Here is a 16503-nt window from a genome sequence, read left to right on the forward strand (position 1 = left end):
TTGCCCTCTCTTAAGTGAGAGTACTTCTCTTCAGTTTGTTTAAACTTGAGGGTGTTGGCACCAACCCTGGGCCTGCTGAACACTATAAGTGAATCTTAAGAGCCTTGGGACCACTACAGATATCCAGCTCTTTTTATTTGTTCTCGATGGATATGTAGGTCCTGGTCCTTTTAACGGTCCTCTTGATTTATTCATGGCTTTCGTCCTCAAGTTTGCCTCAAGAGTCTTCTTATTGAAAACTACTGCAGCAAAACCAACATGCGTTCTTACGTAGTCTGGCACAACCAATTTTTATCCTGGATTTTGTAGGAAAATATGTAGATTTTGAGCCCATGATGCATTGATGGTCATGATTATCTTTTGAAAAGAGCCTTCTTATGCTGTAAATTGAATATAATTACACAGGCCTTCGGGCCTCATAACAGGCTTTCTTGCAGTTTCCAAACATAGACTTACTAGTCTTCTACTGATGGCTTTCTGAGCAGAAAGGGAGGGACCCCGCTAAAAATGATCTAAGCAGCAAATCTACTAAGCCAGACTAAATCTGGTTCTGTTATTGGGACCAAGCATCTGCAATACTGCAGTGAGATAGACTCTTAAGAGAAAATCACACGAGTGTTTCAAAATGTTGTATTCAGTAGATAACAGACGTAGTCAAGTATTTTATACTGATCAATGGAGAAATAGTTTGCATTGTTTTATTTTGGACTTCAACAGACAAAAAAAAAAACTAGCAATAATTAAAATATACTCTAGTTTAAAGTGTATTTGTAGCTCACACTAAGATAGTTTTAGGCGTCAGTAGAGAACATAGATAAGGAGGAAGTACGTGCAATATAGCCTTGTAAGAAAAATTATTTCGATCTTTAACGATGGAGCCACACAACTGCTGTAGAGAACACCGCAGACAATGCAGGTCACCACAAATATGATAATTTGGCAAGGGCACTGAATACAGAGTGTGCATGTCAAACTACAGTATAAAACAGTGTGCAGTCTAAAACAACTCAAGAAATCAATTCTCGTCCTGATCCTTGTATTTCCCAATTCTCTTTTTCCTCTCCCTCTGGTTGTGCTGTCTCCAGCTGAATACCTTGAGGGGCTCCATCCTGGAAGACGCAGTACCTTCCACATCCAAGCACGGTCTAGCTCGCGGCTTGCCCCTCAAAGAGGTGCTGGAGCACCTGGTGCCTGAGCTCAACGTGCACTGCCTGCGCCTGGCACTCAACACACCAAAGGTCACTGAGCAGCTAATGAAGCTGGATGAGCAGGGGGTAAGTGGACACAGTTAAGAAACGGATTTGCGCAAGGTAACTTTGATTTATTTCTTGGAAGAATTCTCTATTTTCTTCTTCAAATTGTCATCATCATCCTTAAGAAAATACTATCCATTCAGCTTAACTGATCATTTTTGAACTAAAGACGCACGTTTCCTTGACATTATCCTGTACTATGTACAGAACATTCTCTGAATCATTTAATGTGTAGGTGTTATTTTTCCCACAGGGGGATGTCTCATTGTGAAGCAGAATTATGTATTATTAATATATATATATATTATATATATTTTTTCTTAAACTGAATTTATCCATTCACTCCCACAGACCATTATGTGGGATTTAAGTGGAGAAACCTCACAAATCGGCACCCACACACACCCACACACTCTATTTTGTCCCAAAAGGAAGGACAATCTCACACACACGCACACACACAGACGCGCCTCGACCTTAAAAAGGAGAATAATACAAAACAAGCTCTTTGATACTCATGCACCCTGATGCAATCATCAAAAGCTGAACCTCTGAAAATGTCAACATCATTTCTCTGGAAAATGGCACCGCGATCACTGCAGAACAACCCAAGGTGCTTATTCTTAAAATGCCAACATGAGTCCCCCCCGAAATGTCAACGTGGTTACTCCGACATGATTTCTACACAGTAATATGCCCCCCCCCCCACACACACACCTTTTCATTGCAACAATCTATGTTCTCTCAATAGTTGAGTTTCCAGAGGAAAGTGGGGGTGATGTACTGCATGGCGGGCCAGTGCAGCGAGGAGGAGATGTACAACAATGAATCAGCTGGTCCCGCACTGGAGGAGTTCCTTCATCTGCTGGGGGAGAGGGTTCGGCTCAAAGGCTTCACCAATTACCGGGCCCAGCTGGACGCCAAGAGTATGTACATGTACCGAAATCTCAAGTTGTCCTACAAATACAGCGGCGAAGCCTTCAGACGGTGTCACAGTGACACTGAAACGCTCGCCTAACCCACAGCAGCAGGGTGAACAGTGATCGACACACACTACGTAGACGTGATTGATTTAAAGGAGCCTGGACAAGTCTCGGTGACTGATTTTTAGTGTGATATGTAAATATCGCAGCAGCAAATATTATCAGCTTAGCGGTCCAAACTGTCTCATCAATTGAGAAAAAGAAGTACATAAAGACGTGTGTTTCTGTGCACCGACGTGGGTGTCACCCTTAGGGGGTCGGAGTACACAGGAACACTCTTCTTGGAGAGCACATGGCCTCTGAAGACTCATAATCGGTGTTACAGACTCACATCTGACAGTAGTTGAAACCACTGTGGGTAAACCAATCTTGTGCGCACATCAAACATACACGGACATTCCAGACATGTGACAGATGGCCTCTGGTGTCAGATTATCAGAGAAACTGAAAGCCTACGTTTTCTCTTCTTCTCTCCTTTGACCACCCAACTCTGTATTTGCCACAGACAAGATTGATGTCTCCATCATGTCTGCTTTGATATTTAACTCCATGCTATTCTTATGTCAATTAAGTCCTCCCCCATAATGCTCTGTGAGAACCAGAACTCCCAGTCCGGCTTTGCGAGACATGCAATACAACCTTCAGTAGCCTCTAGTTGATTAAACACAGCCATGCAAAGCACTCCCTATAGAAGGGGTGTAATTAATTGGAGTCATGTAGCTAGTTTAAGTATGGCCTTTTAAACACCTTGTGGCGGTTTAGTTCCCTGAATTGAGCCCATCAATAGACGATGTAGGTGGTTGTTTACATGCAGGGGCTCTCTTTAGGGCGAGAGACTTATAAGAGCTCAGGCAACACATTGTCATCTGAACAGCAGCAGAGGAAGATGGGTAACAGTATAATAGTGTTTGGTCATATGGGTTCATAGTGTGGGAGTTTATAATGAATGTTTCAGAGAGAATGAAAACATATTGTATATTTTGTATCGTTTTTCAGTTGGATGTTTTCCCGTCAAATGTCCTTGGACATGTTATAAACGTTCCTCCGTATCTGATAGCGATAGTTGTTTCTGGTTACAAAATATAATTTTGTAATTCTATCTCCACAGCTGACTCGACGGGCACCCACTCCATGTACACCACCTACAAGGACTATGAGATCATGTTCCATGTGTCTACCATGCTGCCGTACACACCCAACAATAAGCAACAGGTGGGTAAATGACGCGGCTCACAGTTCCAACACACTGAAGTCTTTATGTCCACGAGGATGTTGCTGTTATTTATGTATATGAACATGGTCATCTAGGACAGAATGTTACAGATGATCCTACGATAATTTCACTCATTTTGCACATGGCTTAAGTAGCAATTGTCTAGATGATGCCAGAGATAAAGCACTGCAGACTTTCTATGACATATTTTAAGTAATTCTGGTTTCAAGTTTTTCTGCATTTTCTAGATATCTCATATTATTTAATATTGCTCAATATCTAACTCTAGTTTCTCCTGCTGTCCTTGTGCTTTTCCAGTTACTGCGGAAGCGTCATATCGGGAATGATATCGTCACGATCGTGTTCCAGGAACCCGGGGCCCTCCCCTTCACCCCCAAAAACATTCGCTCACACTTCCAGCACGTCTTTTTGGTTGTGCGTGCTCACAACCCGTGTTCAGAAGACGGCTCCTACAGGTGAGATATACTCGCCTATGTGTATATTGGAGTATTTAGAGTGTTGTATCAACACAACAATGTTTTCTATTGCACAAACATCGCAGCTGCATTTTATTTTGCCAATGGGTTATCTGATAAAGTCGAAAGATTGCTGTTTCCGATGTCCTCTCTGACATTTCTTGCTAGATACATTTTTTCATTTTTGTATGAGCATGAATGAATACTAATATAGTTAATATATATGCTCACGGTACTGCAGTGTTTAAAGGTGGCGTCTGTGGTGTGAAAAAGTAGTTCAAAATTTGCGAAGTGATTTGATTCCTTGAGTTTTTTTTATTGTAAATATGTGACTTTGCGCAGGCAGGCGGGCGTGCTTTCGTGTGCGTGACTGAAAAACATAATGAAGGAATGCCTATTAGCAGAGCAATTATTCAGCTGACGGCTTTTGAAATCATTTAACAGCTGAATTTAGTAGTTCATGCTGAGTTTCTTGAGGTGGTAAAATGGAATTAGTAAGACAATTAGGTTGTAGATTGTCAGTTTCATGACATTTTAATAACCAGCTCAGTAAAAAAAAAGTTAACTTTTTATCCAAAAAACGGTGTTGCACTAGTAATAGGTGGTTGTTTTATAATGTGTCATCTCATATTGATGCCAGCGCAGTAGATGCATGTAGAGAAAAGGTTATATTAGATAATTTGGACTTTGTTTTATCAAAAGTATGCACATGACCTTTTTTATTTTTTTCATGAATCCCTTTCCATCACTGCTGAAATAACAATGCTCTTATCTGTCGCTTGAAATGGTTGCCGTTGCCGTTCCACCACTCTATTTTATAGGAGGCTGTGAGTGTGGAGAGCCCTCTCTACTACTCTACTGTGGAGTCACTTTTAAGAAATAATGCACTTTCTGCCCGTTCAGCTGTGAAGGACATTTCATTCTCCGTTTATTCCTGCCTCTGTCTTTTTATCTAGCTTTCTGCCATTCCCTCATATCTTGCTCTCTTTGACTCCTCCTCCCTCCCTCTTCCACTTATAGCTGTTTTAATTGCAGTCTGAGCACATTGTGTGAGGTCTTAATTGTCCCCCATGGGGCTACTTCATTACTGAGCAAAAACACACAAGCACACGTGAACGAAGAGCTCAGGAATGAAGTGAATATAGAGCAAATACTGCTTACACGTGCCTTCTGTAATTCACAAGTGTTAATTAGGTTTTCTGTAGACAATACTAATTTCGCACACTCGCACACTACCACCAGGTTTTCAGATGTAAATTTCCGATTCATAGTGTCCACAGGGAATTGACTGAGTCACGATGTATCAAGTGTGGTTGACCTAAATGCTTTGAAGCTTTGGTGTGTATTTTGGTATGTTTTTATTCAGGAACATTTTTAAACGCACAGGGCAGGAAAATACATCATTGTCGTACTTAGTATATCTGTGCCCTTTGGTGTGTTGAGTGCCCTTTTTGGAACCAAGAAATGTTTTGTCATGGCACCCCGGGCCACCCAACCCCCAATATATCATGCATACATGTGCACAGGATTTAACAATATTAGATTTCATATTATTATTTGTCATATTCTCATTATATAAAGCCACTCTCGTGTCATTAAGTCTTGATGGCTGCAGTCCAAATGATTTTTGATTTGATCTGGTAAACGTATCCAAAGATATTTCAGCACTGCTGCTACTGTATGTTTGCCAACAATGATGGTGTTTTCACCTAAAGGAATGTAAACAAACACTTAACACCTACTTAAAGGTAAATGTTAATATTCAGTTTCAGAGAAGCAATGCAACAATTCAGAGATGTCTTCAGTGCCGAGTGCTTGCATATGCTTAATAGAATAGTCGCCAGCGCAGTTCTTTTTTTTCACAAACATGCATCATCGCAGTTGTGAGACTATCACTGGACTAGACGAACAAGCATCACATAGGATGAGGCAATGGTGACACTGAACGTGACTCCCAGTGAACACGTCTTCAGTGGTGTGAGGAATTACTCACTTCCTTCCACATGTTCATTTGAGTTATTTTTAATTTCATGAGAGGTTTTTTTGGGGGGGGGGGGGGAACACATTCAACTCTCCACTGCCCATTACAAGTGTGTCAATGACAGAAAATGGGAAATACTGTCACATCCCATAGAAATCAATTTCAGAGTCCGTAGGCACAACCTCTGGTTCTGAAGAGTGAATCCAATCCAGAAGTGCCATAAACTGTCTAAAGGACAGCGGTGTGCGACTCTTCTGGTTGCAAAAAGAGTCTGGCCCTACTTCTCACTTGATGTATTACCTCATTAACATTATAAACACAAGTCGATGGTCTCAATCGGCAGTTTCAAGTCTTCTTCAATACAGCGTGATGTTAATTTAGTAAGTTATGGTCCCATTTAGAGTGAAAGACGATAAAGCAGGGTATGCTTTAGGGCGTGGCTACCTTGTGATTGACAGGTCGCCACAAAGTTGTCTGGCTTGGTAGTTGTCCGTGTTTTCGTCTGAGAACTTGAACCCGTTGACGGTTAATATAAGTAAAATACATTTTGGCTGCCTGAAAGCATCTTCAGCGTTCGGTTGCACTTGGCTCCACCCTCTCGTGTCACTTCTGGTTGCGTAAAAAACAATTTTGCGACGGTCAAACTCGAGGCTTCAAAACCGTAGTCCACAAACCAATGGGTGACTACATCCGCCTCTTATACACATCCTATGGTAGATAGCAGTGACCATTCCCTGCTGTGTTAGCGTATACACTATATATTTCCCTAATTGATTTCCGTTATCTAGAACACATCATTGCATGTGACCTCGCCAAAACCGCCACTATGCAAACCTAAATTCTGTAAACAGTAAATACATAGTTTCAGCTTTGAGGGCTAGTTTTCACAAATAGACCAACAACATGTTCTATGTACCTTACCCAGTCCCCACATCCACACACACATGCACACACAGTACACCTCTTAGCCACCCACTCCAATAGGTATTGACATGTTCCTTTTCTTTCTCTGCCTCAGTGGGCAGCAGGTCGTAGATACTGGAAGAGCGGCGCTGCCCACGCACTGGATATTTATAAGACCACAAATCACTGAAACCACAGGAATGTGCTCTTTCATTTCTACTGCCAAACCTCCTGCCACAAGGAACACTCAGCCCAGCAATCCCGTTCTCCTTTTCCTCTCATTCAATCTCTCTTCTTTTGTCATTCAGTTCTTTTTGCTCTCTCTTATTCTCTGGCTTTGACGTCTCTACCTTTCTCTCTGTCTCTCTCGCTCCCTCCTTCCATCGCTTGTCTCTGTCCTACATGAGTCACAGGTCTTTGGTTGACTGACTCACAGGTGTTTGAGATCAGTCCGAGTGCTTTTAGAGCTCCAGTGTAATGCGTTGGGTGATGTTTGTAGTGATGGAGAAGAATAGGAATGAAAGGTCACGTTTTATTTTAACCATTTGTTCAGCCTGCTTATAACCACTTCAGCTGGTCCTCTCTGAAATACCCGGCATGATTCATTTTTCATCTACAGAAAAGCAGGGGAATATTGCCTCGAGAGTGTGTTGCTCACTTTGTACTTCGTAAGGCCTGTCAGTTTAAAAAAATGTGACTTCATATGCTAGTATGAAAGGTGAAAACTAGTTAACAGGACTTACACTAAACACTGGACTTAGGGTTCGCTGCCTTCCAATGCAATTTAACTGGCCAATGTATGTAGTTAAAGTGAACCTGAAAGCACCAAACGTGTATTCTGCTGCTCATATCCTGCTGCAATGACTCCGGCTTACATTTGGTTTTCACCCTATCAATAGTGTAAAGCTTTGGTGTCGTTTATTGCCTTTTTAAACCCGCATTAACAGTTTTTTTGGACACTTTGGCTCAGCAGAAACAAGCCGTAAACACAATGCTGACATATTAGCACTTTTTAACTCGATGCACAAACTGAATCTTACACGTTCAGCAGATACAGAGCGACGTTATTTTGCATTTGGAGCCGTGTTTCTGGATACAGAAACCACCAATCCCTGAGACAAAATCATCGTGCTCTTTAGCTGCTTAATGCTCCACAATGTTCACCAGAGGGCGGGTATCGCGCAGTGTGTTTTTGAGCTTTTTCAATAAATAGCTGCCTGCTTCAGCTGGAAGCAGCGATGATGAGTGCAGAGCGTGGCTTATTATCATAATGTGTACAGCTTTAAGTGTGTTAAATTGAATAGAGTGGAGGGGAACTGCAGAATCCTGCGATAATTGTTTGTGGGCTCATCACTACAAGCGGCTCCTTTTCATATAGGCCACGTGATCCATTGTTAATAAGAAATGTTGATCACAGCCACTTAAACTAGAACGTAGAACAATCAAGTACTTTCATGCTCTTCGCACATTAAATGGGAGTTGCCTTAAAAAGGACTGGGGAAGACCGTTCAGTACAAATGTAGGGAATGCAAGCAACTTCTTGACATGGTAGCATGTACTGAGGGTATTCCCATCATTCATGTATCAACATTGTACTATTAAAAAGTCACTTTTCCATGCAATTTCAGCCATAAAAAGATGTTTCCTCTCTTTCCTCTGTCTGTCACAAAAAGAGGAAAGGTGGAAATTGAGGTGTCAACAATTTGACAGTTGGTATAATTGAACACCACGCGTCTCCGGTGAGGACAGGGTGTCTTTGAGGTATGTTTAGAAATATGTGGGTGACATTTTGACTTTAGTCGCTTATTAGACAAAGCGATTAATCCTGGCGGCAACATGTCAGCAGGGAGGCGCGTGGGACGAGGGCTCCGACTTCCGGTGCCACTCTCGTCAGTAATTATCACCTGAGAGAGGATCTGTGATTGAGCTCATGTGGTCACGAAGAGGGTTGAGAACAGGAAAGGTCGCCTGTGTACAGACAATGTGCCTTCTTTGTCATATAAAAGGCCATTTCATGGCACAGATATGGTTGTAAGTCTGTTTGTCTCAGTAAGCATTTACTTCCCAATCCTTTCAGAGTTTCCTCACACGGTCCTCCTTTCACAGCCACGTTTTCCTTTTCCCTCACTCTGGGTTTTCTGGGGCTTTGGGCAGGAGATCTGGAATAGTTCTCTCCCCTCATCCTCCTCCCTGATTCTCCTTCCTCTCCATGGCTGCTCAGCTGAGTTCCTGACATACCAGACGGGGCAAACAGCCTCCAATGGCCATTCCTGAGACTTGGTCAAAGGAAAAAGGGGGGAGAAGCGAGGTGGAGAGCGGGGAAAACAGGGCGCTGTAGGATGTGGAAATGAATTACATGCAGTAGAAGAATTACATAGCCTCCACACAATAGCTAATTTAAAAAAAATGTACAGCATTTAGGCAGATAAAGATGGCAGTAGACAACTAATTTAAATAAAGAAAATACAGAAACCATTTTTGTAAGACGAAGAGGAACTAGGTCTGTTTTCCTTTTCCACTTTTAAATTCAGTGTTTTTGTTTTTGTCCTGACTAATGATACAGCAGTCAAGCATTGTGCCTTTTATGTTCCCATACTTGAGTGAGCAAACAGCATGAGGCTTTATACCCAACATAAACTCTGTTGCAGAGACGGGCAGCATTTTTTTTTTTTGCTTTTAAATCTTAATGACATAAATACTTGCTTGGATGTGATGTGGTATCCCGCGTAGATGAACTGTGTTATAAAACTGGATCTAAAGCCGCGTGATTTATGATGTCGGATCAAAATACCCACTGCAGCCGCAACTGATGTGTTGGTCAATACTGGAACAACTGATTTGTGAACTCATCTGATCTCTCCTTCCATTTTTCCTTCTTTCTCCTCTCGCCTCCTTGTCCCTTCCTCGTCTGCTCCTCTCCCTGCAGTGTGGCTGTCACTCGTTCCAAAGACGTGCCCTCCTTCGGCCCTCCTATCCCAGATGGCGTGACTTTTCCCAATTCCTCTGTGTTCCGGGACTTCCTGCTGGCCAAGGTCATCAACGCAGAAAACGCGGCGCACAAGTCGCAAAAGTTCCGAGCCATGGCCACCCGCACGCGCCAGGAGTACCTGCGCGACCTGGCCGAGCGCCACACCACCAGCACACCCATCGACCCCTCCGGAAAGTTCCCGTTTATCTCACTGGCCCACAAGAAAAAGGAGAAGAGCCGGCCGTATGTGGGGGCGGAGGTGCGCAGCCTCGGGGCGGTGACGTGGACGGTCCACGTTGAGGATCACGGGACCGGAGGGGAGCTGGAGGCCCTACTGGCCGTCTCCAACGACTTCCTCATCCTGTTGGACCAGGAAGCCAAGGCCGTGGTGTTTAACTGTGCCACCAAGGACGTGATTGGCTGGACGCTGAGCAGCCCCGCGTCTTTGCGGATTTTCTACGAGCGGGGAGAAAGTGCGTCTCTGAGGAGCATCGGTAATAACACGGAGGATTTCAAAGAGCTGGTCAAACGTCTAGAGGTTAGAAAACACGCACACCAATGCATACACACACACATACATATGTGATGACGCTGATGGTTGTGTACTCCGTGATAATGTTCCTGTTCTTGCTTGTAATATCAGCTGCTGTCGTAGCTGAAGGCAAGGCAACTACATGTCCAAACTCAAATTGGGTCAGTTGATAATTAACATAATGTAGCTTGTCCATGTCAACACAGTGATTTCTTGGTACCTGTAACCAGATGGGTGGCACTGCTCACGCTGCAACATTAAACCAGACCCCACGTGGTTGTTGGGAGACTCTGAAGAGGAGACACACGTTGATTCATGTCAGCGGACCATTACTGTGGAGAAGTGGTGCAACGGATCATAACACTCACGGATCGGATCAGCACAAAAGACAAAAGGGAACAAATATAACTTTTAGAGATCTTATCATGTTTATTTTTGCTGCCGATATTAATTGCAGATCGTTGATGATCCATTTTGGCAGATACAGATCCCTGTTGTTTGATTATAGCAGCTGGTCTACAAGGCGACCTTCCCAAACATCATTTTAACCGCTCTGAAGTCGGTGTAACATTTTCATTTTAGCTACTTAGAGGTATTTTAAACAGCTCATAATTCATCTCTAATATCTATTTATGTTGTTGTGAAAACATCTCCCTCAAACAACTGCATTTATTCAAGTTTCTCACCGACACTACATTTTAAAAGCTCTCATGTAAACACATCATGATAACGTTATACGTTACCTTCGCCCAATAATCATTTTCACCGAACAGAGCCTGAACGCATCATAACGTAACCGAACAGTTCGTTTGTCCTTTAGCCACTTAACCAGCGCTCCTCCGCTCAATTTCAACACAGATTGGTTGTTTACAACGTAACATTATCAGAGATCGGCATAAAAAAAAAAGCATAAATGGCGATGTCCTGATTGCATATTTTATAGATCGTCAGTAAAACTTTATTTCACACTGTGATGGTTAACTGTGTTATTTATCCGCGGTTCACATGCGTGCCGCGAGGGGGATCCGTACGGATCGACAACGACCTGTTACACCACTACTGAGAAACCAAATCAATGGACTAAATTGCTGTCGGCTGCCATTGATCGTGTACCTGGCCCACTCAGTCTCTTCTACTATTTACTAGCTGTCAATCTGCCAGAGTGCTAACATTTTTTTGTCTACATGCCAAAGCTGCTGTCTCATTACTGGTCTCAGCTTATTGAGGGAGTTTCAGAAACACCTCTGGACAACATGCTCCTAATGGCTTATACACCTACACATACAGTGAAGTGGAGCTAGCTCTTCCTTAGCTGTTTCCATGGAAACTGGATAGAAAAAAAGGTGTTTTCTTATGCAATCATCAGTGCTTCAGAATACATTCAGCCTCTCCCGACACTCAAACTGTGCGTGTGATGGTTTTTATCATGCATTTATGTAACCTGGATTGAGTCCTCCATGTTTGATTTGCACACAAACATATTTGAACACGCACATCGTTATCAGGACCCAATAATACATCGCTTTCATGTTGCATTTTATGCATCCGTTAATCTTCAATCATTTGGACTACCTCGGTGCCAGAGGAAGGGATGTGGCCTCGGGGCCACTCGCTTTTTGGAACTATCTCCCTTTCTCCGCTCTATAACGTTCCCCCTTTTTCTTGCACTCTCTTCCTCTCCCACGCCCACACTCAGAAACATCAGAGGGCATCATAACAATTCCTATCAGGTGCCAGTATGCAGCATTATTTATTCACGCATGCTTCGACTACTATAGAGCTGCCCTGTTCCGACAAAGAAATGCAAGGTGCCCTGAAGCTGCGACACTAGAGGGAGGAAGAGATTGTTGTGACTGACCTCAATGAACAAGTATAGCCAGGAATGAGGATTGGCTTTAGGTGAGAAACGTCGCTATTATCAACTTTTCCTCCCCACTCTCTGAGAAATAGATGAGTGGCTGTGTCACAGCGTTCCCCGCCCTGCCCGAAGAGACGCATCCTTTAATGAACAAACGGTGTCTCTTCTAAGCGACGCATCTCTGTGTGAGCACAGCCTAAAGTGTCGCATCAAGAGACACACCGGCTTTCGTGTGTGTGTGTGTGTGTGTGTGTGTGTGTGTGTGTGTGTGTGTGTGTGTGTGTGTGTGTGTGTGTGTGTGTGTGTGTGTGTGTGTGTGTGTGTGTGTGTGTGTGTGTGGGTGGTGCTGCTGTTTCTGGAGCACTGATCTTTATTTATGGCTTAGGGATCACTTAAGTTGTTTTAAAAAAAGTCTCCTCTGCAGAGCTAAATAGAAAGCATGTGTACATATGCACGGAGCGTGTTCACACACTGCACACACATGCTGACCTACACATTTACAGACCATAATAATTTACAGAAGATAATCCTATAAATCATCCCAGTATTCTATTAAAGGTTTTTCCAAACTGATTGACGGTAAGAAAAGTTCATGGTGCTTTTCTGTTCACAACTCTTTCTCATAGAGTCTCCTCTGATAATTTATGTCACTTAATGTTCAGTTCTTTGTGCCTCTCTCTGTCCTCCCTTTGTCCAGTTCCTGACGAAGGGCTGCGAGACATCAGAGATGACGCTTCGTCGAAATGGCCTGGGGCAGCTGGGCTTCCACGTGAACTACGAAGGCATCGTGGCCGAGGTATCCGTCTGTCCTTTACTCAAATGTGCGCTAAAACAATCTGGTTTATTGGGGTAGAACGCGTTTACATTGAAGATCTCAATATGCTTTATTAGCGTTACTCTACATACTCTGTTAATGCAAATATTAATTGATGTATTTCTTTTTCCTCATTGAACATAACTAGGTGAAGACTCTCTGCCTTGGATGTTGCTGAATTGGATTATTAATCATCTCACCGCTGCAGCTGTAATGTAATCCCACTGTGTCCCTAACAGGTGGAGCCATACGGTTACGCCTGGCAGGCAGGACTGCGACAGGGAAGCCGATTGGTAGAAATCTGCAAAGTTGCTGTGGCAACGCTGACCCACGAGCAGATGATCGACCTCCTGCGCACCTCGGTGACGGTGCGTGTCGTTATCATTCCGCCGCATGATGACGCCACTCCACGCAGGTAAGTGGGGAGGGGAGAGGTGCCATCATTTTAAGTTCTTATGTGCACCACTTGTTCATGGATATAGTATTCCAGTTATCTGGAGAAACAGTGAACAGAATTGCTGTCCTCTCATATCTGAAGTTCAGCGGTGCGTCACTTTACTTTAAAGGAGCCGTGCGTAGGATTTAGTGGCACCTAGTGGTGAGTTTGCAGATTGCAGCCACCTGAATACTCTTACTCCTCCGGTTCCAAGCTAGTGGGAGCAATTAAGATATATAAACAAATACACTGGTTGGTTTTATTGGTCATTGGATATTTAAAAAGTCACAAATCCTTGCCAAGATATACAAGCTTATATACAACCAAAAGATATGTGACACGGACGCACACAACACTTGCCTCTCAAACAAAATGTCCTTCCTCTTGCACAGAGGCTGTTCAGAGCTCTATCGGATGCCTGTGTCAGAATACAAGGGCAGCAGCAGCAGCGATAGCGGCTCCTTCGAATACAAGTTTCCCTTCCGCAGTAACAACAACAAGTGGCAGAGGACGTCCAGCAGCCCTCAGCAGTCACTCACTGCCTCGCCGCAGCCCCACCAGCCCAACCGGGCCATCAGCCTGGGGAGCTCAGTGGGGAAGACCCTGTCAGCTGAGAGGCTGGAGAGGGGCGCAGTCATCCCACGCAGCGTCAGCAGTGATGGCCGGCCCCTGGATACCAAGAGGTTAGAGCCCCTTGGCTTTTTAGATATGGATTATTAGAATATACTATTTATATTTTAGAAGGAGGGCCTGTTCAGTATTCAATAGTCCTTTCATTGTACTCATCCAGCATGTATGGGAAGTAGCAATCAATGGAATTTCCTCCTAAAGGCACAACTAAGAATATTTTGCGCCTAACTTTAGTTCCAACATTTCCACGTGCCCGTAAATTCTTACAGTTCCTGTGTGTGTGTGTGTGCGTGTGTGTGTTTGTGTGTTTGTTGGTAAACCAGGATGTCTCCGGGCAGTGAGAGCTACAGCCTGGCCTCCTCGCTGGCGTTGGGTCGCTCCCCTCACAATCGCAGCTCTCCCAGCAACCTCTCTTGTTCCAGTGACGCCTCTGGAAGCTCTGCTCACTGGAGACAGAAGTCCATGCCTGAGCAGTAAGGAAGAGGGGGGGTGTTGTTGTGTTTATCTGTGGTTGTTTGTTTCGATATATCGTATCAGAAAAGCATATCAGGAGCGTCAAATTCCTTCAGTACCACACAAATCTTTTTGCTGCCTTCAGGTACTTTCTTCTGAAACTAATGAGAGAGAATTGTCATGAGTTGATGTATTATTGGGTTACAAAGCGCATTACTCAGTTTTTATTTTTAGAAGGCATAATGTATCTCCAGCTCTTATTGCTCCTGTTTTACACTTAAGCAGCTGATTCTCTAATTCCCACAGTTGTAACAGTGTGTTACGTTGGTGTAGGACAGCGAGATGATAGCGTTTGTGTGTCTTTGTACATTGTAATGCTCTTGACAGAGCTTTTTTTTTTTTTTTTTTATATTTCCACCCACTGCCGCCTGTAGTCCAATGCATTGTGATTTCTTGCACTGCATTTTTAATCAGTGGAAACACATTTAGCTCATAAAAACAGCCGAATATAAAACAACTCGTCGTGATTCTGTTCCTGTTTGCTCATTCACCAGGTTTGTTGGCAGCCGGCACTCTCCGATGTCTACAGAGAGACGAGAGGGGGCTGGAGAGGGCGGTTCCAGTGGGAAGTCCACTCCCAATTGGTCGAGAATGGAGGAAGGGGGCGGGGCCGAACGAGGGTCAACAGGTGAATATATGTTATGGAGAAATAGTGGAGGATATACAGTAAAACTAATGGGTAACTGGTATTTTTTCAACCCTATTTCCCCATGTTTTTGTCTCTTAAGTGTCTGATGGGGACAACTATTCTTTAATTAGCTAGAGATGCTTGCAAATTCTGCAACATCAATGTACGTCCACTTAAATTGCTTTTTTTTCCTCCATTGACAAGCTCAGATTGTTATTAGTGATTCACAACATTATGGAACGAGAAATAACAAATTTTCTCGCGATAGCTGACATGTTCATTTAAATCAGCCTAATATTTAGCCAGATGTATCTAGTCTGTCCTCCAATTTAACAAAGTCTAACACAATGAGTCACTTAGACACACACAGATGGGGAAATACGGTCCATGTGGAGAAATACTCAGGTTCCCTTTGATAAGAGTGGAAGACGCCGTGGCTTAATATTGCAGGTAGATTCTAAAGTTTTCAGTAATTTAAATGTTTTCTAAACATTCGTCTGCGGTTGTTGTGTATGTAATATGTTTTGATATGTGAAGGCACTTGACTCTTGAATAGCATGGGAGGGAGGGACAACGCGGGAAAATAAATCATTCATATTACTAAATCCTTTGGAATGACAGGTGTATCCAGAAGAGTGTGCGCCTCCTCATCTGCTAGTGACAGTTTTCTGGAGCTGAGATAGCAACTCTGACAGCATCCACAATCTTTCTCTTCTTCCTCCCCCTCATCCGCCGCCTCTTCTGCAAGCTGTGAATTATATTGCATTCACAGAGCAGGTCTTGATGTCTCTGCAAACAGACAAAAAGGTGGGAAGATAATGAGACAAACAGAAAAAGGAAAGTTATAATCATTGAAGGGTGGGGGGGGGCGGGGGGTGGAATTATCTCAATTTAAGTTTATGGCTTTTTCTCACTCTATTCTATCAGGTTTAATAAAGAAGAAAGGGAACGGGGAGACATTCCTATCTTTCCTGTCAACACAGTTGGCCAACCTTCTCTTTGTGTTTCCTTCCCTCACTTCCTCCAGTCTGTTCCTCATTCCCCACGGCCGATTATGTTCTCCTCTCATTCATCTTTTTATTCTCCTTTTTATATTGGCTTTCATTTAATTACGAGTATCCTCCCATGCACTGTTTTTTTGGGGAGTTTTTTCTCTTGTATTCCAGCTCGGTCTCTGAAAGCCACAAAAACGACATCCTCCTCTACCAATCCTCTGAATCCCGGCTTTGGTTGATTGTGGACCGGCCTACTTTCATTCCTGTCCTCAACCTGTTCCTGACCGCCACACTCACAGAGAAAGGCCCTAGTCTCTCAT

The 16503-nt window shown here is 43.5% G+C and overlaps 1 protein-coding gene across 2 annotated transcripts in view; it reads left to right on the forward strand.

The window, feature by feature from the left end:
- The window catches only part of sipa1l1 (signal-induced proliferation-associated 1 like 1), a 32184-nt gene that overhangs the window by 4367 nt on the left and 11314 nt on the right, over positions 1–16503 (forward strand). For both annotated transcript variants that reach the window (XR_013767519.1, XM_079180425.1), the window contains exons 5-14: positions 1086–1274; positions 2005–2179; positions 3345–3448; positions 3768–3925; positions 9736–10315; positions 12865–12963; positions 13221–13396; positions 13810–14100; positions 14371–14520; positions 15055–15188. Coding sequence is in view for 1 of the 2 variants with exons in the window: in XM_079180425.1 (XP_079036551.1) it covers positions 1086–1274; positions 2005–2179; positions 3345–3448; positions 3768–3925; positions 9736–10315; positions 12865–12963; positions 13221–13396; positions 13810–14100; positions 14371–14520; positions 15055–15188 (2056 nt within the window). In the remaining variant the exon portion in view is untranslated. The remainder of the gene's footprint in view (positions 1–1085; positions 1275–2004; positions 2180–3344; positions 3449–3767; positions 3926–9735; positions 10316–12864; positions 12964–13220; positions 13397–13809; positions 14101–14370; positions 14521–15054; positions 15189–16503) is intronic.

The sequence above is a fragment of the Pholis gunnellus genome (assembly GCF_910591455.1).
Source record: "Pholis gunnellus genome assembly, chromosome: 19".
NCBI lineage: Eukaryota > Metazoa > Chordata > Actinopteri > Perciformes > Pholidae > Pholis > Pholis gunnellus.